Source organism: Xenopus laevis, chromosome 9_10L (assembly GCF_017654675.1).
Source record: "Xenopus laevis strain J_2021 chromosome 9_10L, Xenopus_laevis_v10.1, whole genome shotgun sequence".
NCBI classification, from domain to species: domain Eukaryota; kingdom Metazoa; phylum Chordata; class Amphibia; order Anura; family Pipidae; genus Xenopus; species Xenopus laevis.
Window position 1 is genome coordinate 8,572,391 of NC_054387.1, and position 24,574 is coordinate 8,596,964.

At 42.7% G+C, this 24,574-nt stretch overlaps 1 protein-coding gene across 1 annotated transcript in view; it reads right to left on the reverse strand.

Annotated features, from left to right (window-relative positions):
* Nucleotides 1-24,574, reverse strand: part of LOC108700881 (brefeldin A-inhibited guanine nucleotide-exchange protein 2) — a 55,762-nt gene that overhangs the window by 7,400 nt on the left and 23,788 nt on the right. Inside the window, exons 16-34 of the mRNA XM_018234908.2 lie at nt 22,897-23,102; nt 22,678-22,762; nt 22,406-22,577; nt 22,135-22,286; nt 21,834-21,962; nt 21,471-21,629; nt 20,239-20,386; nt 19,174-19,273; nt 18,772-18,812; nt 17,498-17,667; nt 9,421-9,572; nt 8,006-8,178; nt 6,878-7,038; nt 6,649-6,779; nt 4,536-4,665; nt 2,894-3,029; nt 2,556-2,694; nt 1,644-1,695; nt 450-564 (exon numbers count right to left, since the gene is read on the reverse strand). Coding sequence (XP_018090397.1) covers nt 450-564; nt 1,644-1,695; nt 2,556-2,694; nt 2,894-3,029; nt 4,536-4,665; nt 6,649-6,779; nt 6,878-7,038; nt 8,006-8,178; nt 9,421-9,572; nt 17,498-17,667; nt 18,772-18,812; nt 19,174-19,273; nt 20,239-20,386; nt 21,471-21,629; nt 21,834-21,962; nt 22,135-22,286; nt 22,406-22,577; nt 22,678-22,762; nt 22,897-23,102 — 2,551 coding nt within the window. The remainder of the gene's footprint in view (nt 1-449; nt 565-1,643; nt 1,696-2,555; nt 2,695-2,893; nt 3,030-4,535; nt 4,666-6,648; nt 6,780-6,877; nt 7,039-8,005; nt 8,179-9,420; nt 9,573-17,497; nt 17,668-18,771; nt 18,813-19,173; nt 19,274-20,238; nt 20,387-21,470; nt 21,630-21,833; nt 21,963-22,134; nt 22,287-22,405; nt 22,578-22,677; nt 22,763-22,896; nt 23,103-24,574) is intronic.

Consider the following 24,574-nt stretch of genomic DNA (forward strand, 5'->3'; position numbering starts at 1 on the left):
GTGCCTGCCCCCAGGCGATTTTCATTGTAGCCGGTGGAAGGCAGGGGAAGACAGATCGGGGAAATTAGTCGCCGCGAAGAAGAGGAGATTTGTCGTCTGGTGACTAACCCCCCCCCCCCGAATGTGCCCGTGGGGCCAGACCCTAAATGAGGAATAAAGACCACATGCTTCTGAAAAAGTGCAATGGAAAGGTCTTAATGTTAACTATTATATTATAGAATATCCTATTCTCAGCAACTTTTCAGTTGTTAGGGCAACGTGGACCTTAGGAACCCTGATAACTTCCAAACTGGAGAACTGCTGAACAAGATGCAAAGTCATTATTTAAAAACTTTTTTAAAAAAAAAAATACAAAATTAAGACCAACCTAAAATTGTCTCAGTATATCGCCCTCTATATCGTACTAAAAGGTGAACTACCCCTTTAAGCGGAAAGCACAGATAACTTACTCTCACTGGACTTTCCTTTCCACGTGTCCTCTGTGGTGTTGGAAATCTGGCTGTGAGCTCTGTCTGATGTATTTCTGTCCATGCTGCTCATAGACTGCCTGTCAATATCCAGGTCCTAATTGTTTTTAATTAAAAAAAATGGATTAAAAAAAAATGGAAATTAAGCACTGGCCCTAGGACCTGCTCTGGGGTGCCTCCCTGTATACATAATTATCCTTAAATGAACCATAACACCAAATAATGAAAGAGTTTTAAAGTAATGAAAATAAAATCTGCTGTTGCCTTGCATTGGTAAAACTGATCTGTTTGCTTCAGAAACACTACTATAGTTCATATAAATAAGCTGCTGTGTAGCAATGGTGTAAAATTAAAAAAAAGCTATATGGCACAGGATATATAGTGGATAACAGATAAGACCATTATGTTCTATGGAGCTTATCTGTTATCTGCCGTGTAACCTGAGCCTTTTCTCCTTTTAAAGGCTGCCCCCATGGCTACACAGCAGCTTGTTTATATAAACTATAGTAGTACTTATCGTTATCTACTGTGTATCCTGTGCTTGAATGGCTGCCCCCATGGCTACACAGCAGCTTGTTTATATAAACTATAGTAGTACTTATCGTTATCTACTGTGTATCCTGTGCTTGAATGGCTGCCCCCATGACTACACAACAGCTTGTCTCTATAAACTATAGTAGTACTTATCTGTTATCTACTGTGTATCCTGTGCTTGAATGGCTGCCCCCATGGCTACACAGCAGCTTGTTTATATAAACTATAGTAGTACTTATCTGTTATCTACTGTGTATCCTGTGCTTGAATGGCTGCCCCCATGGCTACACAGCAGCTTATTTATATAAACTATAGTAGTACTTATCTGTTATCTACTGTGTATCCTGTGCTTGAATGGCTGCCCCCATGGCTACACAGCAGCGTGTTTATATAAACTATAGTAGTACTTATCTGTTATCTACTGTGTATCCTACGCTTGAAGGCTGCCCCCATTGCTACACAGCAGCTTATTTCTATAAACAATCATAGTGTTTCTGAAACAAACACAGCAGTTTTACCAGTGCAGGGCAACACTACATTTTTATTACTTTAAAACAATTTCATGTTTATGTTACTGCTCCTTTAAGGCCAAATTAAACACAGACATAAGTAAAACTGAACCTGGCATGTCTGCATACTTACATATCGTTTATCTGAATCCTCTTCCATTGCAGTTGGTCTCCAAGTTAATAACCTGCAAACAAATGTTTCAAAGATACATTTTCTATAGTTACTTATATACATTTGCTTCTCCTTCAGGCGATATAGGGAAAAACTAAAAGGGAACAATCATGGCCCAAATATGCACCCAAACTGTAGTGGGAAAAAAAAAGTGCCAATAGTAGGACACTCTATAACATACTAAAAGTTAACTTCAATTTGAACTTTCCTTTTAGAGGAGAACTAAACCATAACAAATAATATGGTTAAAAATGCCATGTTTTATATAGTGACCTTATTGCACGAGGCTAAAGTTTCAGCTTGTCAATAGCAGCAATGATCCAGGACTTCAAACTTGTCACAGGGGGTCACCATCTTGGAAAGTGTCTGTGACACTCACATGCTCAGTGGGCTCTGATTGGCTGTTGAGAAGCTAAGCTTAGGGCTCGTCACTAATTATCCAGCAGAAAATGAGCTTCCCTGGCTGTAATATAAACTGATGCTACAGGTTTGCTGATTATTCAATTCTGATGCTAATTGCACTGGTTTCTGTGCTGCCATGTAGTAATTATGTGTATTAATTACTAATCAGCCTTATATTGTGACATTTCTATTCTATGTGTACTGTATATTGTGAGTGGGTCCCTAAGCTCAGTAAGTGACAGCAGCACAGAGCATGTGCAGTGAATCAGCAGAAAAGAAGATGGGGAGCTACTGGGGCATCTTTGGAGACACAGATCTTTACTGCTAAATGGCTGTGGTTGCCTTGGGCTGGTACAGAAGCACAAAACATCATTTTTAGCTACGTCTTTAGTTGGGCTTTAGTTCTCCTTTAAGCATTATTTTGTGAGTACGAGTGTCTCTGACGTCAGTGGAATAAACAGAGAGACTTACACACTGGGGATAGTGGATTTGAAGATATCCAGCATACAGTTGCACGTCTTGTCCCAAACCTCAGGGCTAAACTTCTCCCCATTTAGGATAACAAGGTTTTCTAAGCAGTTGGTACCCGATCGTGCCAGCTGTTCATTATCTGCAATGAATGAAAAACACATAATGAATACCAAAGAATCGGCTGATGCTCCTGCTAGGACCTGACACAATATCAATACTTCTCCATGCAAGGAGACACAATGAGCAACAGTTATGGATGGTTATGGAAATGCTTTCTACTGTGGGAATTTATTTGCAATGATTGCATTAATGAGTCTCCTGAATTATTCCAGACATACCTTGCTTTACACACCAGTGCAACTGGGCCAATATATCCGTAAGGAGAACACTATTCAGAGCTTCATAAAATTGCGTAAATACATCACAAATGGCATAAAGTGCATGGTTACAGGTCGTCGTCATCCACTCAGACTTCTGAAATATGAACCAAAAGAAACCATTTAGATCACTCATAAACGGGGTGCTTTGACACAACCTGGCTTTAAAGGAGAAGAAAAGCTGCCAAAGCAGTTTATTGTCAATAGATTAGCCACAATAGTGCAAGCTATAAGACTAGATTTATTCTGCAGAATGCTTTACTATACCTGAGTAAACAGCTCTAGAAACTCTATTTGTTAAGGATAGCAGCTGCCATATTAGCTTGGTGTGACATCACTTCCTGCCTAAGTCTCTCCCTGGTCACTTATAGCTCTGGGCTTAGCTTACAGCAGAAAAGGGAGGTGGGGGAGAGGAGCAAACTGAGCATGCTCAAGCCCTAGCCCTGGAGGTTTAAGCTGAAAACAGGAAGTCTGATACAGAAGCCCATGAGTACACAATAGAAGGAAAGAAATGTGGTGTTTATTTTGACAGAGGACTCAGAGCAGCATTACTTTGAGGGATTACTGGTGTATTTATATAGACCTTTCTGATAAAGCTTACTTAGTTTTAGCCTTTCCTTCTCCTTTAAGGGAGTCCTCCACCTGTTAACTTTTTTGTCCCATAATGAAATATCATTCTAACCAACTTTCCAACATAAAAATCATTACACATTTCAAATATTTGTTATTAATTGCTGTGAAAAAACAGTCTGCCTCAATATTTATGTTATAATATTATTAAAGGAGTTGTTCACCTTTGAATTAACTTTTTGTATGACGTAGAGATATTCTGGGACAATTTGCAATTGGTTTTCATTTTTTATAATTTGTGGTTTTTGAGTTATTTAACTTTTTATTCAGCAGCTCTGCAGTTAGCAATTTAATAAATCTGGTTGCTGGGGTCCAAATGATCCTAGCTACCATGCATTGATTTGAATAAGGGACTGGAATATGAATAGGAGAGGCCTGAATAGAAAGATGAGTAATAAAAAGTAACAATAACAATACATTTGTAGCCTTACAGAATATTTGTTTTTTAGATGGGGTCAGTGACTCCCATTTGAAAGCTGGAAAGAGTCAGAAAAGCAGTCAGAAGGCGAATAATTAAAAAACTATAAAAAATAAATAATGAAGACCAATTGAAAGGTGGCTTAGAATTAGTCATTGTAGAACATACAAAAAGTTAACTTGAAGGTAACCCCTGAAACAATGTTGTAGAACAGGGGTCCTTAACCTTTTTTACCTGTGAGCCACATTCAAATGTAAAAAGAGTTGCGGAGCAACACAAGCATGAAAAAGTCCCTTGGGGTGCCAAATAAGGGCTGTGATTGGCTATTTGGTCTGGCAGCCTATAATAGGATCTACTTGGCACTATACTTAGTTTTATGCAATTAAAACTTGCTTTCAAGCTTGGAATTCAAAACTAAGCTTCGAGGACCCTGAGAGCAACATCCAAGGGGTCGCAGAGTAACATGTTACTCACAAGCTACTGGTTGGGGATCACTGTTGTAGAATAGCAGACCTGGAGGAGAACAGACTTCTATTACATTGATTTGCTCCTCACCTCTGTTTGCTGTTCTGGGAGTTTCATGTTGTCAAATATTCTAAACACGATTCGAAACAAGTCGTGCCACCAATGGTTTTCAAATGTGTGGCCGTAACTCTTCATAATTTCAAACATCACAGTGAGGCCTCTGGAACATAACACAGTGTTAGTGACACATCTGCTAATAAGCAGTAGGGAACCCACTTGAGCGACAGAGAATGAATGTAAAAGGTGTAGGGAAAGAGATTTGTCTTGGGAAGTTTAGCACATTGGTGGATCCAGGTTAAACCTCCAGTGTGTTTGGCAATATATATTATTAAGATAACCAAATACCTGTAGGAAAGTGAATGCTAGTCACTTTAAAGGAACAGTTCAGTGTAAAAATAAACTGGGTAAATAGATAGGCTGTGAAAAATAAAAAATGTTTCTAATATAGTTAGTCAAAAATGTAATGTATACAGACTGGAGTGGCTGGATGTGTAACATAACAGAACAGAACACTACTTCCTGCTTTGCAGCTCTTTTGGTTTCCACTGATTGGTTACCAGGCAGTAACCAATCAATGACTTGAGGGGGAGCCACATGGTTCATAACTGTTGCTTTTGAATCTGAGCTGAATGCTGAGGATCAATTGCAAACTCACTGAACAGTTATGTCCCATGTGGCCTCCCTTATAGTCGCTGACTAACTCAGAGTTAGAGAGCTGAAAAGCAGGAAGTAGTGTTCTGGCTATTATGTTACACATTCACTTACTCCAGTCTTTATACATTACATTTTTGGCTAAATAACTATATTAGATACATTTTTTATTTTGCACATCTATTTACCCAGTTTTATACTGGAAGGGGAACTCCACAAAAACATAACTTGAGCTTTTTGAAAAGTAAACATAATTTCAAGCAACTTTGCAATATACATAATTTAAAAAATATGCAGACTTTCATGAATGGTTTCTGACAGTTCCCTAGCCCCCAGCTCTTCTGCTGATCTGTCTGACTACTTTGCTGAGCTGACTGACTACTGTTACTTTGTATCAACAGCCATCTGTCTTCAGCCTGCATCCTCCAAACCCCACAATTTTCTGCAAACATGATTTCAATAAGGAACAGAATATCACAGTGAAATGCATTATGGGTTAGTTGTAGTTCCTGCATGCGGTCTTTAAGCTGTGGAGAAGTTGTTACAATTTGTAACATCAGTGTTTAGTCCCTCCTTCCCTGCCAGGATTCCAAATGATGCAGAAAGATAAGAACTGTTAAACAGCCGGATTTCAGCATAGAAAATTACATTTATTCATACTTTTTGAAGAAACAGGTAACTTTGATGGATATATTATTATTATGTTATCTGGGCCTCTTTATCAAATTTTGGTTTGGAAGCCGGAGTTCCCCTTTAAGTTTAAAATTTAAAGGGGAACTATCGCAAAAATGAAAACTGAATATAAGCTTTATCATACTGAAATAATAAACTTTCTAAATACAATCAATTCAATATTTTGCATTGTTTCTGAAATAATCAAGTTTATCATCACTATCCCTCTCTCAGCATCTGTTTCTCTTCACTCTCTCTTCATGCAGCAGTTGGGTGTCAGATCAGTCATTGACAGATCCAATATATCTTATAGGGGGGTTCCTTTCCTAGCAGCTGAATTAGAGCTCACTCAAATAACGGATTCCAGTACAAACAAAATGTAACAAAATAACTGCCTTTTGCACAAATCCTGCATGTAGAGAGACATGATGATTTCAATAGAGTGAGCTCGTATACATCTTCTAGGCAAAAGGAGCCCCCTTATAAGATATATTGGATCTAACTGTCAATGAATATCTGACACCCAACTGCTGCATGAAGACAGAATGAATAAAAACAGATGCCGAGAGAGGAATAGTGAATATAAACTTGATTATTTTAGAAACAGTATGGAATATTTAATTGATCGTATTTAGAAAGTTTCTTATTTCACTATGCTGAAGCTTATTTTCACGATAGTTCCCACTTGTTTGATAACACAATTTTCCTACAGAAACATATGATTATATTTAACATATTTTCTCTGATTATGCCTAATAATAAACCACACATAGGTTACATAATGTATAACATAAAGGGGTAAGGAGTAAAACTGTATTACCTTGTCCTTACATCCAGCTTACACCTGTTAATAATGCAGGAGAGCTCAAATAAAATCGGGAACCATCCTCGCACCCAGACCCTGTCGCCAGGAGCAACATTCATATCATCACTAGTGTACTCCCTCAGCGCCTGCAACATGAGAGTGATATATAACAGGAGCCATTGTAATACTGTAAATCTTGTATCACAATAAATGACACATTTCCTTATCCATGAAAGCTACGCACCTGTGGCTTTTCAGAGACATACTTTGCACAGTAACGTATCAGCCGAATGGCTTCCATGCTGGTGTCGGGGAAAGCAGCATTACAAGCAAACTCAGACAAACATTTAATTGCATCCTGAAAGGAATCTATGGCCGAGGGAAAGTGTTGCTGGAAAACATTGGCTGAGAGAGAGAGAGAATAGAAAAAGAACAGAATATCAGATTAGTTCATAAAACGGGTGGTTCACCTTTAAGTTAACTTTTAGTATGTTATAGAATGGTTCATTCTAAGCAACTTTTCAATTGGTCTTTTTTTATTTTTTATAGTTTTTGAAGTAGTACTAGTAGTGACTCTTTCTAGCTTCCTATAGGGGTCATTGACCCCATTTAAAAAACAAATGCACTGTAAGGCTACACATTTATGGGGGTTATTTACTAAACTCTGAATGCAAAAATAAAAGAAAAAATGTTTTTTTATAAAATCTGACTTTTCAAAAATCACAAATTTTTCAGAATTTATTAAACACTGAAGATGGAAAAGGCCGACTTAGAAAATCCGGCATCACAGACCTGTCGAGGTTGTATAAGTCAATGGGAGAAGTCCCTTTGATTTTTTTGGTGTGCGCTAGGTTTCCTGCAATACAATTTTTCGGGTGAAAAATCCGAAAAAATCGGATGAAAAAATTGTGAAAATCGGATAAAAAATCTGGAAAAATAAAAATTTGCGGGAAAATGTAATAATAAATATGCGTAAAAAAACGGAGCGGATTTAATCGGAGTTTGTAGCAGATGTTGAGATAAAATCAGACTTTGATAAATAAACCCATTATTGTTACTGCTACTTTTTGTTACTCGTCTTTCTATTCATGTCCTCTTCTATTCATATTCCAGTCTCTTATTCAAAGCAATGCATGGTTTCTAGGGTAATTTGGACCCTAGCAACCAGATTGCAGACATTGCAAACTGGAGAGCTGCTGAATAAAAAAAGCCAAATAACTCAAAAACCACAAATAATAAAAAATGAAAACCAACTGCAAATTGTCTCAGAATATCACTCTCTATATCATACTAAAAGTTAATTTAAAGGTGAACACCACCTTTAATTTTAATCACTCGCATTGTTTTTGAAGAACAGTAAGGCCATACTCACTAACAGTATGTCCCACGGTGTGGAAGGAGAGCTCCACAATATTCCCATTATGGTCTGAGGCTGCTTGATAAAATACAGCAAAAACGTTCTTCCATCCTGAGCGAATGTTACCAGCCTGGCTATTCACCATCTGAGTGATGCAGCGTATGACCATGTCCCGAATTGTTGGAGACCTTCAGGAAAATAGAATGATTCAATTATACCATGAGGCAAATACAAATAGAATGATGGGTAAGTTGAGGCGTAAGAATGCACCGAATCGGTTTGGAATTCAGCCAGGATTCGGCCTTTTTCAGCATGATTCGGAAGTGGCCGAATCCTTCTGCCCGGCCGAACCGAATCCAAATTTGCATATGTAAATTAAGAGTGGGGAGGGAAATCACGTGACCTTGTCAGAAAACAAGGAAGTAAAAAATGTTTTCCCACTCCTAATTTGCATATGCAAATTAGGATTCAGTTCGGTATTTGGCCGAATCTTTCGAGAAGGATTCAGGGGTTCGGCCGAATCCAAAATAGTGGATTCTGTGCATCTCTATTGTGGAGACCAGTTAATCTATAGGATCTACGTCCATAATAGCATTGTTAGCCTTCTGTTCCATGAAAAATATTACTTCAATATTATATTGATTTATGAGAAAATATACACAGGTATAGGATCCATTATCCAGAAAGCTCCGAATTATGGAAAGGCCATCTCCCATAGACTCCATTTTATCCAAATCATTCGAATTTTTGAAAATGATTTCCTTTTTCTCAGTAATAATAAAACAGTCGCGTGTACTTGAATTAATCCTTATTGGAAGCAAAACCATAATATTGGGTTTATTCAATGTTTACAGGATTTTCTAGTAGACTTAAGGTACGAAGATCCAAATTATGGAAAGCCCCAGGTCCCGAGCATTCTGGATAACAGGTCCTGTACCTGTATGCTATATTTAATAAGCAATTATTTCTCATGTTACAGAATAAACATCTGACTGAAAAGAATGAAACACAATAGTAATTTAGTCAACAGGTTTGATGACAGTGTCTTGAGATCTATTGATCCCCAGGTCTAGATCCAGATCTACCTTTTGGACAACCCTATATTAGAGCCTGCAGGTGCCTTTGCCTCCAGGGAATCAGTTACATCATGTGATAAATAATATGATGTGTAAGTGGGTGGGTCACGTAACAAGTATCTTATTTAAGTTTTACCAGTGGATTTACCTTCCACCTCTGCCTAAAGGATATAACTAGAGATGCACCGAATCCAGGATTAGTTTCGGGATTCGGCCAGAATTCGGCCTTTTTCAGCAGGATTCGGCTGAATCTTTCGTGAAGGATTCCAGGGTTCGGCCAAATCCAAAATAGTCAATTTGATGCATCCCTAGATATAACACTACATTTCAGATCAAACTGAAGCAATGGCACACCTGTTTTTCTTCATAATATGTTCAAAAGGCCTTAAGAAATCTTTCTGGAAGCGAAAGTTGGCCAATTCATCCTTTTCAAGAAACTTCATGGACAGCTGACGTAGGGAGTCAACAGCAAAGATTGCCACGTCCTCATTGGGATTACAGCCAACCTGAAAACAAAACAGAAGATGCATTGTGGTATTTTTATCGATCGCAATCTGGATAACGTGACTGGAAAGCAGCATGGTAACATTTAGTGATAAATAAATGTTATATACACTTACAACTTTTTCTATTAAAAGGCAAAGCTCTTAAAAGGGTTGTGCACCTTCCAACGCGTTTTTCAGTTCAGTTGGTTTCAGATTGTTGAACATAAATAAAGACTTTTAACTATTTTTATAATAATGAGGTATAAAGTTTCATTTTTCACCTTTTAAAGCAGCTCTGGGAGGGAGGGGTCGCCGACCCTGTAAACTGCTATAAATTGATACATTTAGTTGATACATTTCTTATCTTTGTCCCTGCTGAGCAGAATCCCTGAGTTCCATTAAGGGCAGAGACACACGGGAAGATTCGGGGAGATTTAGTCGCCCGGAGACTAATCGACTCTTCTTCGGGCGACTTATCTCCCTGAAAAGCATTCCTGCTGGCTATAATCTAGCCGGTTGGAAAGCACTTGGAATGCTTCATTTTCTGAAGGCGCCTGAAGTTTCCTCGTCAGGCAACTTCGGGCGACTTCGGAAAACATCGCGCTGGCAATTAGATTAGATTCTAGCCGGCGGGAACGCTTTGTGGAGAGATTAGTCACCCGAAGGTAAGTCGATTAGTCACCGGGCAACTAAATCTCCCCAAAACTTCCCGAGTGTCTCTGCCCTAAGGGCAAGGTCACACATGGCGTTTTTGCCTTGTGTTTTTAAAAATACACGATTGAGCGTAAATACGCCACTGAAACCACACGTGACGTCTTTTCCCAACATGCACTTCTCATTGTTCTCATTCCCCATAATTCCAATGGCTAGAAATAGAAAAGGTATTTACATGCAAAATGGAGCAGGAATGATCGTCAATACGAAACGTAATTACGTCAATGGGCTAATAGGCCGTAAAAACGTATATGCGACATTTATCTTGGGAGAATTTGGACGCCACATTTAAAAGACGCTGCATATTTACGCAAAGTGTGGTTTCAACCATGCAGATCCCATAGAGTCTATTGATTTGGGACTTTCTTCACGTATTGACGTTTCTGCTGAAAAAAACCAATACTGGTGCCCCGTGACGGATTTCGGCTTACAAGTGCCCTGTGAGAATTGCTATATTGTGTTTTCCATTAATTCTAGTGGTAGTGCAGTTTATGCGTATTTACGCCCGATGGAGCTTTTTAAAAAAAGGAGATTTTGTGTACTCACCGTTAAATCTCTTTCTCTCCAGTCGCTTGGGGGACACAGGAACTATGGGTATAGCTAACACCACTAGGAGGCAGGACACAACAAAAAAGAAACTAATCCCTCCTCCTCCTGCTATACCCCAGCTCCCAGGCGGAGCCAGATCAGTTTGTACCAAAGTACGGAACAGGAGGTTACCAAACGAAAACATGAAGCCTGTAACTATATACATAAAAGAGTAACACTAGAGACTATGTCTGAAGGAACACGTGAAGGCCTCACCAGGGAGGGAAGTCCTGTGTCCCCCAAGCGACTGGAGAGAAAGAGATTTAACGGTGAGTACACAAAATCTCCTTTTCTCCTAGGTCTGCTTGGGGGACACAGGAACTATGGGGACATACCAAAGCTGTCCCAAAAATCACGGGTGGGAGGTAGAGGCCGACGTGGAACCAGCCACCGCGGCTTGCAGTACCGTCCTACCGAAGCGGGTGTCAGATGCCGCAAAGGTATCAAAGTGGTAGAATTTGGCAAAAGTATGGATAGAAGTCCAAGTGGCAGCCTTGCACAATTGTTCAGCTGAAGCCTGATTCCGGAAAGCCCAGGACGTACTCACACCTCTGGTGGAATGAGCCCTAATCCTAGCTGGGGGGCGTAGACCCTGAGCCGTGTAGGCCCTCTGTATGGCCTGCGTAATCCAGCGGGAAATGGTCGCCTTGGAGGCAGGAAGGCCCTGTCGCGTCCCAGAGGGAATGAGAAACAAGGAGTCCGATTTACGGACATCCTCGACGCGATGAAGATAGTATTTGAGAGCTCGGACTGGATCCAGCGAATGGAGTGCCACTTCCTTAGGGTTAGCCGGAGAAGGGCAAAAGGTGGGGATGGTGATCTCCTGGTTGAGATGAAAGGAAGAAACCACCTTAGGAAGAAAGGAAGGAATGGTACGGAGAACCACCCTGTCCCCGTGAAAGATGAGGAAGGGAGATCTGCATGAAAGGGCAGACAGCTCAGATACTCGTCGAGCCGAAGCGATGGCCACGAGAAAAAACTGTCTTCCACGTGAGCCATTGAAGAGAGATGGAAGATAAGGGCTCGAACGGAGGCCGTTGGAGAGAACGGAGAACCAGAGAGAGATCCCAGGGCGGAACGGGGGACCGAACGGGAGGCCGAACATGCGCAACTCCCTGCAGAAAGGTCTTGACGTCCGCGTGGAGGGCAAGACGCCTCTGGAACAGGATAGACAAGGCCGAAACCTGGGATTTCAGAGAGCCCAAGGAGAGCCCCATGGAAAGCCCTACTTGAAGGAAGGCCAACACGTTGGCGATGGAGAAGCGAAGGAGATCCGCTCCCTGAGCCAGGCACCACCGTTGATAAGTGGACCAGACCCGGTGGTAAGTCCTGGCGGAGACAGGCTTGCGAGCAGCTCTCATGGTCAGGATGACGTCGTCGGAAAAACCCTTTCTCTTTAGGATAGCGGTTTCAAGAGCCACGCCGTCAATTGGAGCTTGACGGGGCTTGGGTGAAGAATAGGTCCCTGATGAAGAAGGTCTGGGATTGCGGGAAGAGGCCACGGCTCGTCGACAGATAGGTTTACTAGGTCCGAGAACCAAGTGCGCCGAGGCCAATTGGGGGCGATGAGGATGAGAGCTGTGTGTTCCCTCTGTACCTTCTTTATGGTTCTGGGAAGAAGAGGCAGAGGGGGAAAGGCGTAGGCGAGACGAAAGTCCCAAGGAGCCGTCAGGGCATCCGCCGCTAGGGCCAGTGGATCCGTGCACCGAGCGAAGAAGAGAGGCACTTTCCGGTTGTGGCGAGAGGCCATGAGGTCGACCTCTGGAGTGCCCCACCTCTGGGTGATTTGCAGAAAAAACGTCGTCGTTTAGGGACCACTCGCCCGGGTCCAGGGATTGGCGGCTGAGAAAGTCCGCCTCCCAATTGAGAAGTCCCGGGATGTAAATCGCGGAAAGATGTGCCTGGTGCGTCTCCGCCCAGCGAAAGATGAGGCCGATCTCGTTGAGAGCGCCCCTGCTTCTGGTGCCGCCTTGATGATTCACGTAGGCCACTGCTGTGGCGTTGTCGGACTGGATTCTGATCGCCTGGCCGGCTAGAAGAGGCTGCCAGTGGAACAGGGCCAGGCGGATGGCCCGAATCTCCAGAAGATTGATGTGGAGACGTCGCTCCGCGGAGGACCAGAGACCCTGTGCTGACCGTCCCTCTAGGACTGCTCCCCAGCCGGAGAGACTGGCGTCCGTGGTGAGGAGGCGCCACTGCGGGTCCCCGAGAAGCCTGCCCTTGGTCAAGTGGCTGGAGAGAGTCCACCAGTGTAGAGAGGCTCTCGTTCTGGGTGATATGCGAATCTCCTGAAGAAGGGATCTGCGTTTCCACGCCGAGAGGATGTTCCATTGAAGCTCCCGGAGATGGAATTGAGCGAAGGGGACTGCTTCTATGGTCGACACCATCACTCCCAGGACCTTCATGCAGAACTTCGCCGTGTGCCTCGGTTTGGAGAGAAGTAACCGGACCAAGGAACGAAGATGAAGGACCTTGTCCAACGGAAGAGACACCGTCTGCGTCTGTGTATCGAAGAGCATCCCCAGAAAAACCATCGACTGACTTGGCGACAGGGAAGACTTGTCGAGGTTGATGTACCAGCCCAGCTCCTGCAGCCGGTCCAAGGTCAGTTGGACTGCTTGTTGGGCTGCTGGGAAGGTCGGAGCCTTGATGAGGAGATCGTCGAGGTAAGGAGTGATGGACACCCCTGAGGTCCGGATCAATGCCGTGGCCACCGACATGATCTTGGTGAAGACTCGCGGGGCTGAAGTGAGTCCAAACGGGAGGGCTGAAAATTGGAAGTGCTGGTTTTGGACAGCAAATCGCAAGAACCTCCGATGGGGAGGGAAAATGGGGACGTGCAGGTACGCGTCCTTGATGTCGAGAGAAGCGAGGAACTGGCCCGGAGACATTGCAGCAATAACGGAGCGGAGAGACTCCATTTTGAACTTCCTCGGTCGGATGAACGCATTGAGTTCCTTGAGATCCAGGATAGGGCGTGAAGAACCGTCCTTTTTGGGGACCACAAAAAGGTTGGAATAGTAGCCCTGGAATTTTTCTCCTGGAGGAACTGGAATGATGACGTCCGAACGAAGGAGGTTGTCGATGGCCTCTCTGAGCGCCCGAGCCTTGGGCGGGTCTAGGGGAAGCCTGGACATGAAAAAGCGGCGAGGTGGAGGGGAGGAAAATTCTAAGTGATAACCCCGAGTCACCACCTCGTGCACCCAGGAGTCCGAAGTGAGGGTGGTCCAAGCGGAGGCGAAGTGCCGCAGTCTTCCCCCGACGGGCAGAGGCCCGAAGGGTTGATAGTCAGGCAGAAGAGGATTTGTTGGCCGGCTTAGAGGAGGGCTTACGGAACTGCCATGACGATTTGGTCTTATTCCCAAAACGCCCTCTGAAATTGGAAGATTGTCTAGGGGGGGGGACCTAGACGACTTGGTCTGGGAGCCACGAAAATTCCTTCCCTTGCGAAAGGAAGGGCGAGTCTTAGGCTGGGGCAAAAGAGTGCTTTTGCCTCCCGTAGCCTGGCTGATGAGCTTGTCAAGGTCGGGACCGAAGAGGAGCTTGCCCTTGAATGGAATGGAAGTCAGGGACTTCTTGGATGAAAAATCTGCGGACCAAAGCTTCATCCAGAGAGATCGACGGGCAGCAACAGCCAGAGCGGAGGAACGGCCTATCACCTGAGCTGCATCAAGGGATGCTTCGCAAAGGTAGTCGCTGGCCTCCTTGATCTGAGAAGCAAGTTCGGAGAGTTCCTCTCGAGGAACCCCGGAGGAAATAGCTCGACAAAGAGCATCCGACCAGGACTGCATGGCCCTAGCCACCCAAGCCGAAGCGAAGACCGGACGCAAAGATGTGCCGGTAGCGGTGAAAAGGGTACGCAGGAGACCCTCGATCTTCTTGTCCATGGGATCCTTGAAGGACGCTGCGTCAGGAACCGGCAGGGCTGTATTCTTGGAAAGACGTGACACGGGAGCGTCCACCGAAGGTGGAGAAGCCCACTTCTCAGTGATATCTGAGGGAAAAGGATAAAGTTTAAGGAAGCGTCTGTTGGGTTGAAAGCGCTTCTCGGGCTTGTCCCACTCTTGTTGAATGATCTGATCGAGCTGATCATGGGAAGGAAAAGAAGGAGAAGGGCGGTTCTTCCGCTTGAAGAGGCCCGAGGATGAACCGGAACTGGTTCCAGGTTCCTGTAAGTGTAAGGTTTCCAAAACAGCGGAAACAAGAGAATCAATAGCCTCAGAGGATAGCTTTGGGGTATCCTCCTCTTCATGATCCGAAGTCTGGGAAAGTTCGCCATCAGAGAGAGACTGGTCATCTCCAGAGGCTATGTGAAGGGGAGAATGGGAGAAGGACTCCTCATCGCTGTCCAATGCAGATGGGGAAGGTGCCCTGCGCTTAGGTGGCTTGGGATTATCCAAGCGAGCGAGGAGCCTGTCCAAGGAATCGGCCAGCTTGGGAATGCCCGAGGCTAACTGGGAAGCCCACCGGGGCGGTGGAGGGGAGCCCTGAGGTGGGGGGTCCGAGGCCGGACCCGCTGTAGCCCCTTGGTTGTCTAAGCTTACCTGAGATCTGGGTGCTGGATTTTCCGGAGCAGGCTCAGGTGGCTTGCACGTGGAGCAGATAGGGTCCTTGTTACCAAGTGGTAAACGTTTGCGGCATTTGGCACAGGCCAAAAAGGTCACCTTAGCAGTTACTGCCGTCCGTGGAAAAAGGTTGTCACTGGAACCCTCAGACATGGTGCTAGAATAAAGAATTCAGAATTTTAGTCAATGGTAATCTGGTCCTGAAAAAAGGAACACTGGGTCTGCAAAGGAGCAGGGGTACAGGACTAAGGCCCCCCCCTTCTAGCTAGGTGCCCAGGAGTATGTCTGGTGGGGACAGGAGGCTAGAAACACATCCTTCTAACTAGGTGCCCAGGAGCCTAGTGAGGTGAGCCCTAAACCAACCCCCAGTGAAATCCGGGAACACAGGAGGTCTGTCTGTGTGTGCTATGGGAAGCAGTGCAGGGGTGAGGGAGATCCCACTGACAGGGAGACCCGTAGCCCAATGGAAGATCTCCAGAAGCTGCTCCGTGAATGTGCGTGGTACTGCCTCTCCGCCCTGTCTCACTCCTGCAAAAGGCGCGAAGATGGGGACCGCCCTTTAGAAGTGACGCGCAATGTGCGCGCACTTCCGGTTTGGCGGAGGACAGGGCGGAAGTAAGGAGGCGCCATGCGGCGCTTGCACAGAAGGTGCGCCGCGTGTCTGGAGAGGGGAAAAACCGGCCTTACCGATGCTGCGGACAGTGCTGAATGAGCGCTGATGCAGAAAGGAAATGCATGCGTCCAAACTGAGGCAAATTAGGCAGCGTAAGGAGCAGCAGGGGCGCAAGCAGGCTGATCACTAGCATAACATAGATCAGGACACATGGCAAGGTAAAAAAATCAAGTGATGCTTACCTGCCCAGTGCTGCGCAGTCTACCGGCCAGACGGTTCACCCCCACTGTAGTAGAAGGGGGGGATAAAAACCAAAGCCTGGGTGGTCAGTGCCAGAGCACAATAGACCCCGGAGACATCCAGTTGGAGGGGGTAATGAAGACAAAGCACGCAGTGTGGATGCCCATTCCAGCCTCACATTGAAGAGAATAATAAAAATAAGTAATAAAAATAAGTAATAAAAGAAATAAATAAAAACTAACTCCTAATAGGAGTCCATGTCCTAACCTCCTGAGGACACAACTAAAACTAATCTGGCTCCGCCTGGGAGCTGGGGTATAGCAGGAGGAGGAGGGATTAGTTTCTTTTTTGTTGTGTCCTGCCTCCTAGTGGTGTTAGCTATACCCATAGTTCCTGTGTCCCCCAAGCAGACCTAGGAGAAACACATCGTAAAAACGCCACGTCTGGCCTTGCCCTAAAGGTAGCTGTTAGAATTGATACAATAGTTGCTAATACTCCATAGATGCTGCTGAGAAAAGAAATCAACTCAATGTTGCAAAATACTAACAGTTCAGAGTCTGCACCTGAATTACTGAGCCAGGAGGAACCTTAAACTTAGATTTTGGAATTAGTGATGTGCGGATCGGGCTTTTCCCGACCCGCGCCCGCCTGCAACCCGACCTCCCACCACCCACGCCTGCTCGAGTTCAACTTCCAGATCTCTTTTATAGATACGCCCCGCCGATGATGTCACAAAAGGGGCGGGGTGAGAGGCGCACGTCTATAAAAACTCAACCTGGAAGTCGGCATTTGGAAGGTCGCAGGCAGGGAGAGTAGTAAGAAGAGCTGAACCCGAATCCGTCCGCAACCCAGAAAAGAGCGTGCGAGGCCGGGCAAAAAACACCCGACCCGCGGGTATCAGGTCGGCCCGCACATCATTACTGGCAGCGGGCCTAGGGGCGCCCACTTTGTAAATCCAGCCCTGGATGCAGACAGGGAGAAACCTCATAGAAGGTGGATAAGAAAGAGACAGAGTGGGAAAGAATTGTGAAGGCAGAGAGGGCAAGGAAAGACCACGGGGGTGGGGGAGTGAAACAGACAGGTAGCAAAGCAAATGAGGAGGGAGCACAGAGTTGGCAGGAGAGAGATGGGCAGGGAATTATATAAACTGGAGGAACACAGACTCACTCGCTGAAAACTCAGAGGAGCAGCAATAACAAAAGATATAGATAAAGGCTACAAGGCACCTTGTTGAAATGGTCTCCAATCACTTGCCATATCCTGGACCACTGCAATCGGATTCGATTCATATTGTAGTAAGAAATCTCAACAATCTTCTGCAAGCTGAACATTCGCGGATGGTGCACGGATGCCAGTTCGTCCATTGAGACGGCGCACAGACACCGGACAAAGTCAACTGTAATCAGATCGAAGTTATCAATACACTAGTAAGGTTTAAGTAGTAGATTTCACTTCCCTGCTATGGGCAGTAATACAGATAGGTGATCTATTATTTGGACTGCAAAATGTATGTCTCTTTAGCTGAAGTGCTTCTCCTAGTGAGAAGCCCTGCGGGGTAGTCAATGAAACAACTCAGAACCAATGAAACTATTCAGGACCAATGAAACAAATTAGAACCAATGACCCAACTCCCCTCTTGCCAAATGCTGTTTGATAATGTTGGGCATCCTAGTTCATAGAAATTGGAGCGATACAAACTAACTTCTCTTATGTTCAGGGTTTGATTACTGCGCACCTCATCACTTTAGGAAGAAGCCAGTACGGCGAAACGCGTCAGCGATGACAACTATGTTCTGAGGATTGCGGAAGCGTGTTTTGGATATGCGCAGTCAACTGTAAAGGACGCTGAGAAACCGGGAGCAACACACAGAGATTTTACTGACTCTGCATGCAGTTTTATCAAGAACGTTTGTGAGTGTATTTTTAAATATTTATCGAAGCCTTAAAAAATGCTTCTGCACATGTCACTTTATTTTTGCCCAAGTAAGGACAAAAAGAAGATTAATATTCAATGCCTGCATTGACTCATGTCTCGTGAGTACAATATACCACCGGGTCAATCACAATACCACCGGGAGTACTGTGGTTTTAAAAGTTTGATTTCTATTTCACTATAACCAAAAGCTATCGATACGATCCAAAGTGTAGGTTCTATTATATCAATTTTTTTCTTTTTGTTCGCTTTCTTCACTTTTTCATTTTTGCATCTTCATTTTTTATATTTTATTTATTTTCTTATATATATCCACTATATGTTTGTTTAATATAATTATCACTATACACAAAATCAAGTACTACACAATATTACTTTCCTGCTTTTGTTTTTTTCCCCCCTCAACGAATAACGTTTTTGGAGGTGCACAGTAATCAAACCCTGAACATTGTCTTTTATTGGGGCAGAGGAGAGCCCTAACGATTGCTGGACTGGGAATACAACGTTCTGGAGATTCGAACTTATAATTGAACTTCTCTTATGTAAATAAAACAAAGAGATACTAACCAATAGCATATCCATCCAGTCTAGTTGATCCGGTAAAAATCCTGCAAAACAAAAGTATTTTATTTTACACGTGTTACATGTTTATGTATGGAACATGTTAATGTTCTAACTTTGGTGGTGCCTAAATAAAACTTAACATTATAGCGTCCCTTTAAAATTGAATACATTTTTCCATAACTATGAATTTAATCAGTGTTTAGGCACTGATATATCTTTGTACTGCGATGGCAGTTTTGGTCCTAGACTGCAAATTAAGAGGATTAAGGCAGTCTATTCCACTACAGACAATTTGGTTATATTGCTATTTCTTCACAATTAGGCCTAAACAACAAGCATGCTCCCTGCGAACAACTCTGTATTATTCTATTGTGTTCAAATAAATAAATGTCTCTAATCACTTACCTGTCCACTGCTACAACAACACTTTGAGAACTTGTTTCTCCAACAGACTCCTGGAAACTAGTCATCTGTTTCTTATCAACTCCCACACCAACCAAGTTGCCTATAAAAATCAAATACAATTTAAGGGAACCTATACAGGCAGGGAAGTTACAGTTTAATGCAACTTAAATAATCAACTTCCAATAAAAAAATAGGCAGATATTTTAAGTTTACTGCCTGCAAAATGCAGATTAAACCAAATGCTACATTTTTACCATTCTAAATATTGTTTTATTCTTTTCCAATAAAGTTTACAGAAGGAAAAAGAAGAAAAAAAACAAGAGAGTTTGCAATAAAGTTCAACATACAAACTGCTTTTTTACCATTCTAAATATTTTTTAATCACATCAGCTTGCTTGATGAAATTGGCAGCTTGATAATCATTTCAATTGCAAAAGTAATTGCTGGAGAACAAACAATTACATTTTTAAAACCCACAAACAAAACAATAGACCAATTGCAACCAATCCAAGTATATCATTATCTATGTCAAAGTCCTGTTGTTCTACTAAAGTGGACCTGTCACCCGACATAAAAAGCTGTATAATAAAAGTCCTTTTCAAATTAAACATGAAATTTTTTTTTTTTTTTATTAAAGCATTCATAGCTGTCAATCAAATATTGTCTGCCCCTCCTCCATGCCTTAGGCATAGAGGCGGGCAGACAATTACTTTCACTTTCCATTCAGCACTTCCTAGATGTCACTTCTATCCACACATTCCGCCTCTCTCTTTACCATTTAATTGTGTAACCAGGACATGGGGATGGACATCAGGTCCCCCATTGTGGTGCACAAACAAGATTCTGAGATGATGCAAAGCTTGTCTTAATAACAGTGTCTACAAAATGGCTCCTGCCTGCTTGCTATAATTATAAATTCCCAGAACGAAGGAAACAAGATTCAAATAATTTATATAGTGTAATTAAAGTTCATTTAACTCGACTAACGTGATAAAATAGGATTTGGAATAATTATTTTTTGGTGACGGGTCCCCTTTAACTTGCCTGCACAACTTTACAACTCACCTAAGCCCAAGCCCATAAACTCCTCTCCACCAGATGTGTAGCTTTTGATACTTCCTTCTCTTTCGCGCCCTGTACCGGAAATGTAGCGTGTTTTTACCCCTGTTCCAATGAGCTGAGCAAGTTCCAGCTGGCTGATGCATTTCAAAATCTAGTGCATTGATAAAAGAGAAAGTCTTCCGTATGAAAGTGACAACTGCATTCTATAAAACATGCACTATTGCAAACAACATGATTAGGTGGCATTGACATACCTGGAGCTGTAAATTCATGCTAGAGGCCATACAAAACATACAATGTGCTCCATAAGAATAAAAAGGAGTATGCAAGAACTGGCAATTAGAAGTAGCAGGTGGGTTTTTGCTTTATATGTTTGCAAAAAAAATGTAAATACCAAACAAACTACCGGAATAATCTCCCAGAAAGTCTCTAGAAAATTAAAGGGGTGGTTCACCTTCAAGTTTACTTTTAGTATGTTATAGAATGGCCAGTTCTACGGAACTTTTCAATTGCTCTTCAGTATGGTTTTTGAATGATTTACTTTCTTCTTCTGACTCCAATTTTCAAATGGGGGTCACTGATCCCATCTAAAAACAAATGCTCTGTAACACTAAAAATTTATTTTTATTGCTATTTTTTTATTACTCATCTTTCTATTCAGGCCTCTCCTATTCATATTCCAGTCTCTTATTCATATCAATGCATGGTTGCTAGGGTAATTTGGCCCCTAGCAACCAGACTGCTGAAATTGCAAACTGGAGAACTGCTGAATAAGAAGCTAAATAACTCAAAAACTACAATTAATAAAAAATGAAACCCAATTGCAAATTGTCTCAGAATTGCACTCTCTACATCATACTAAAAGGTATTTTAAAGGTGAACAACTCCTTTAACAGGTAAAGCATACATGACAGCTACATCTACATGACCAAGAAGCACAAGTTACCTGTCTGACCCAGAAATTCACGAGACTGCTCAAAGCATTTACTGAAAAGGGCCATTGGCTTAAACTCCCAATGTGCAGCATGCTTTATGGCTGCCCCTAGATTTGCACAAACTGTTTACTAGTATATCTTTACAAAAACAAGGTCTACTTTCCCAATATACAGATTTAGAAATGTTGCATCATGTAATGTTACACATGATGGACCACAAGACCAGCTCTTCTGAAATCTGCTTTATGAATCTGTCCAATCTACAAAGAAAATGACTGTATACGGTATCTTACTCCATACCTCATGCCAGGAACTGGAGAGGTAGTTTCCATCTGTATGGGCCACAGTGATGAGGGTTTTAATGGTGTCTATGTTCTTCTGCTTCATTTCTGTAATACTGGAGCTGGCTGTCAGCAGCGAAAACCGGGCCAGAGCCTGGACATATGCATCCCTTTCAAGCTGGGCAAAAAAAAAAGGCACAGTTTAAATAATAGCACTTACTATCCCCAATGATCCAACAGATTCTTCATTTTATTAGAAATATCAGACACATAATGGCTAATACCAAAATAAATGAAACTTACTATCATTGAAGAAAATGCCAACCTGCTCAGAACTAACAACGCAGAGGTCATATGGAAAGCAAAATGTTATGATACTAACCTGCATGTTAAAAATACATGATATTCTGATTGCACATCGTATCCCTTCCAAGCAGAGGTTGGCTACTTCACTATCATCGCAGTTCTGAAGGCCTATGCTGAAAGCAGCAAGCAGTGGAGTCCAAACAAGCTTTAAAAAAGCAGAAAGAATTATCAATCAAAACTCTCAATCTGATTGGCCTAGGTGCTAAAGTGTAAGCTCTATCCATATATCCAACCACAATTCAAATAATCCTTCCTACTAGTTCCCAAGATGTTAAGACAAAAAGCATGCAAGTGGTAACCACTAAGGCAGCACTTACTTTAAACATAGGTCTCACGTGATCCAGATGGGTTGCACTGGTAAACTGAGCTTTTGCATGACTTACAGCCTCCATTAGTGCCTTGGCTGTTTTAGCCATTTGTTCCATTTCCATATTATATAGCAACCTTCTTTGCTTCTCGCTAGCAACACCTGAATAAGAAAGAATATCACTGCTCATTGTATATCATATATTGGGATTTGTACCACACAGATTTAAAGTAGGATTAATTCTGCAAGTTTTAAACATTGTTTTTTAAAGTATGTCTCACCTTGTTTTGTTGACTTGGTTGCTATGGTATGTTCCTTTGTTTCCTTCATTGCAATTTTCTTCCCTTCAATCTCATCATAGATAGATGATAAGTACTCCTCAGGCAGATCTTTGCTGTCATTGATGCCCCTGTTCATTTTGATATACTGTTCCTTGGTCATTTTATTTTTTACCTAATTAATGGAAGGGAGGAAAGATGAATGAGGCTCTTATGAAATTAACTATACATTATATACATATATACATATATATGAAACACATGAAAAGAAATACCTGGGGACTGTGCAGATCTGTTGTCAACATAATAATGGAATATGCCAGGACATAGGCAGTGTCAGCGCAAGCAAACAAGGTCTGGCTATAAAGACATAAAATGAACGTCTGTTAAACTACAACCAAGACTTACATATTCCAAATGTTGTGTTATTGCTTTTGTTGGCATTTGTGTTACACACTGAATCAATCTTTTTTTGTTGGAACAGTTATACCTACCCCTGGTTACATTCTAAATATCGAGCAGCAAATTTTTCCATTAATCTGTCAATCTTTTGAGCTTCACCGGGTAGACGGAATCCTTCCAGGAACATACGCAAAGCAGACACAAAGTCTTTGTCGCAGAAATCTAACTGATCCACATAAGCATACATCACTTCTCTGTTAAACCTGTTGTTTTCACCCACAAACTCCCCTATCTGGGTCTGTAAAATTAAAAGGAAATAAAATCAGTTTTAGAGACCTTTTTTTTGCCAAAGTGCAGGGACAACAGAATGATTGAGGGTTGAATTTTTAAGATGTAATGAGCCAAAGGCAGTAATCTGTTGGTACACCAGTATCAACACACTTCAAGGGTGAAGACACACAGAGTTACTAGCAGCAACTTTTTGTCTCGGCTATAAAATAGACAATAGTAATAACTTGCTTTGCAAAGACATTATGTGTGTTTTAGCAGAGGCAATTCTCAGTTTTGTCTATGGCAGGGTATTTTGTAGCCACAACAAGTAGTTGCTACTAGTAGTTCTGGAACTACTAGTAGAAGCTACAAAATACCCTGCCACAGACACTGATACTGAGAATTGCCTCTGCTAAAAATAGTGTTTTCACAAAGCCAGTTATCACTATTGTCTATTTTGTAGCCACGACAAGTAGCTGCTGCTAGTAGCTCTGTGTGTCTTCACCCTTAGTGTAAGGGCACACCTGGCGATTCGGGGAGATTTAGTCGCCTGGCGACTAACTGCCTCTTCTTTGGGGCTTGTATAAAATGAAGACAAAAAGGAACACCAAGAGCCCCAATAGTGTAATATGTTTTTACAAGGAGTAATGGTAGAGTAAACAAGTTAATACTCACAAGCCAGGGTTACCGATAGGCAACCACTGTATAGGCAGGTGGGGAGATTATCCTGACCCCACTCAGGAATAAGACGTCGCTCTCTGTAGAAGACGAAAAAGGGGATGATACCCCTCCACTCGAGGTGGACTCGATATAGTAGTAAGACAAAACAGAGGCGCCAAAAGGATAAAATTAGCTAAAAACACTTAAAAACCCAATGGGTAATTCAGAGGAGGTAGTAGTGGACTTACCTTTCAGTAATAGTTTATTCACAAAACAGTATTGCAGTTATAGCAATACTGTTTTGTGAATAAACTATTACTGAAAATTACCACTTTCGTTGGGGTCTGCTTGGAGAAGGTAAGTCCACTACTACCTCCTCTGAATTACCTATTGGGTTTTTAAGTGTTTTTAGCTAATTTTATCCTTTTGGCGCCTCTGTTTTGTCTTACTACTCTTCTTTGGGGCGACTAATCTCCCCGAACGGCTTTCCCCAGTCTTCCACTGCTTGAATCAAAAATCACCTGCTGCATGGCACACGTGGCTCTTCGTTTTCCGAAGTCACGCAAAGTTGCCTCATGAGGAAACTTCGGGCGACTTTGGAATACAAAGCACTGCGTGTGCCATGCCGCAGGCAATTTTTCATCATAGCCGGCAGAAGACAGGGGGAAGCCGTTTGGGGAGATTAGTCGCCCCAAAGAAGAGGTGATTAGTCGCCAGGCAACTAAATCTCCCCGATTCACCAGGTGTGCCCTTACCCTAAGGCTGGAGAAGAGGAAATGCTGCTTTTTCACAGTAGCTCTGAATATTGCCACAGGGTCTGTCTCTAGATCCTCTAGCCCA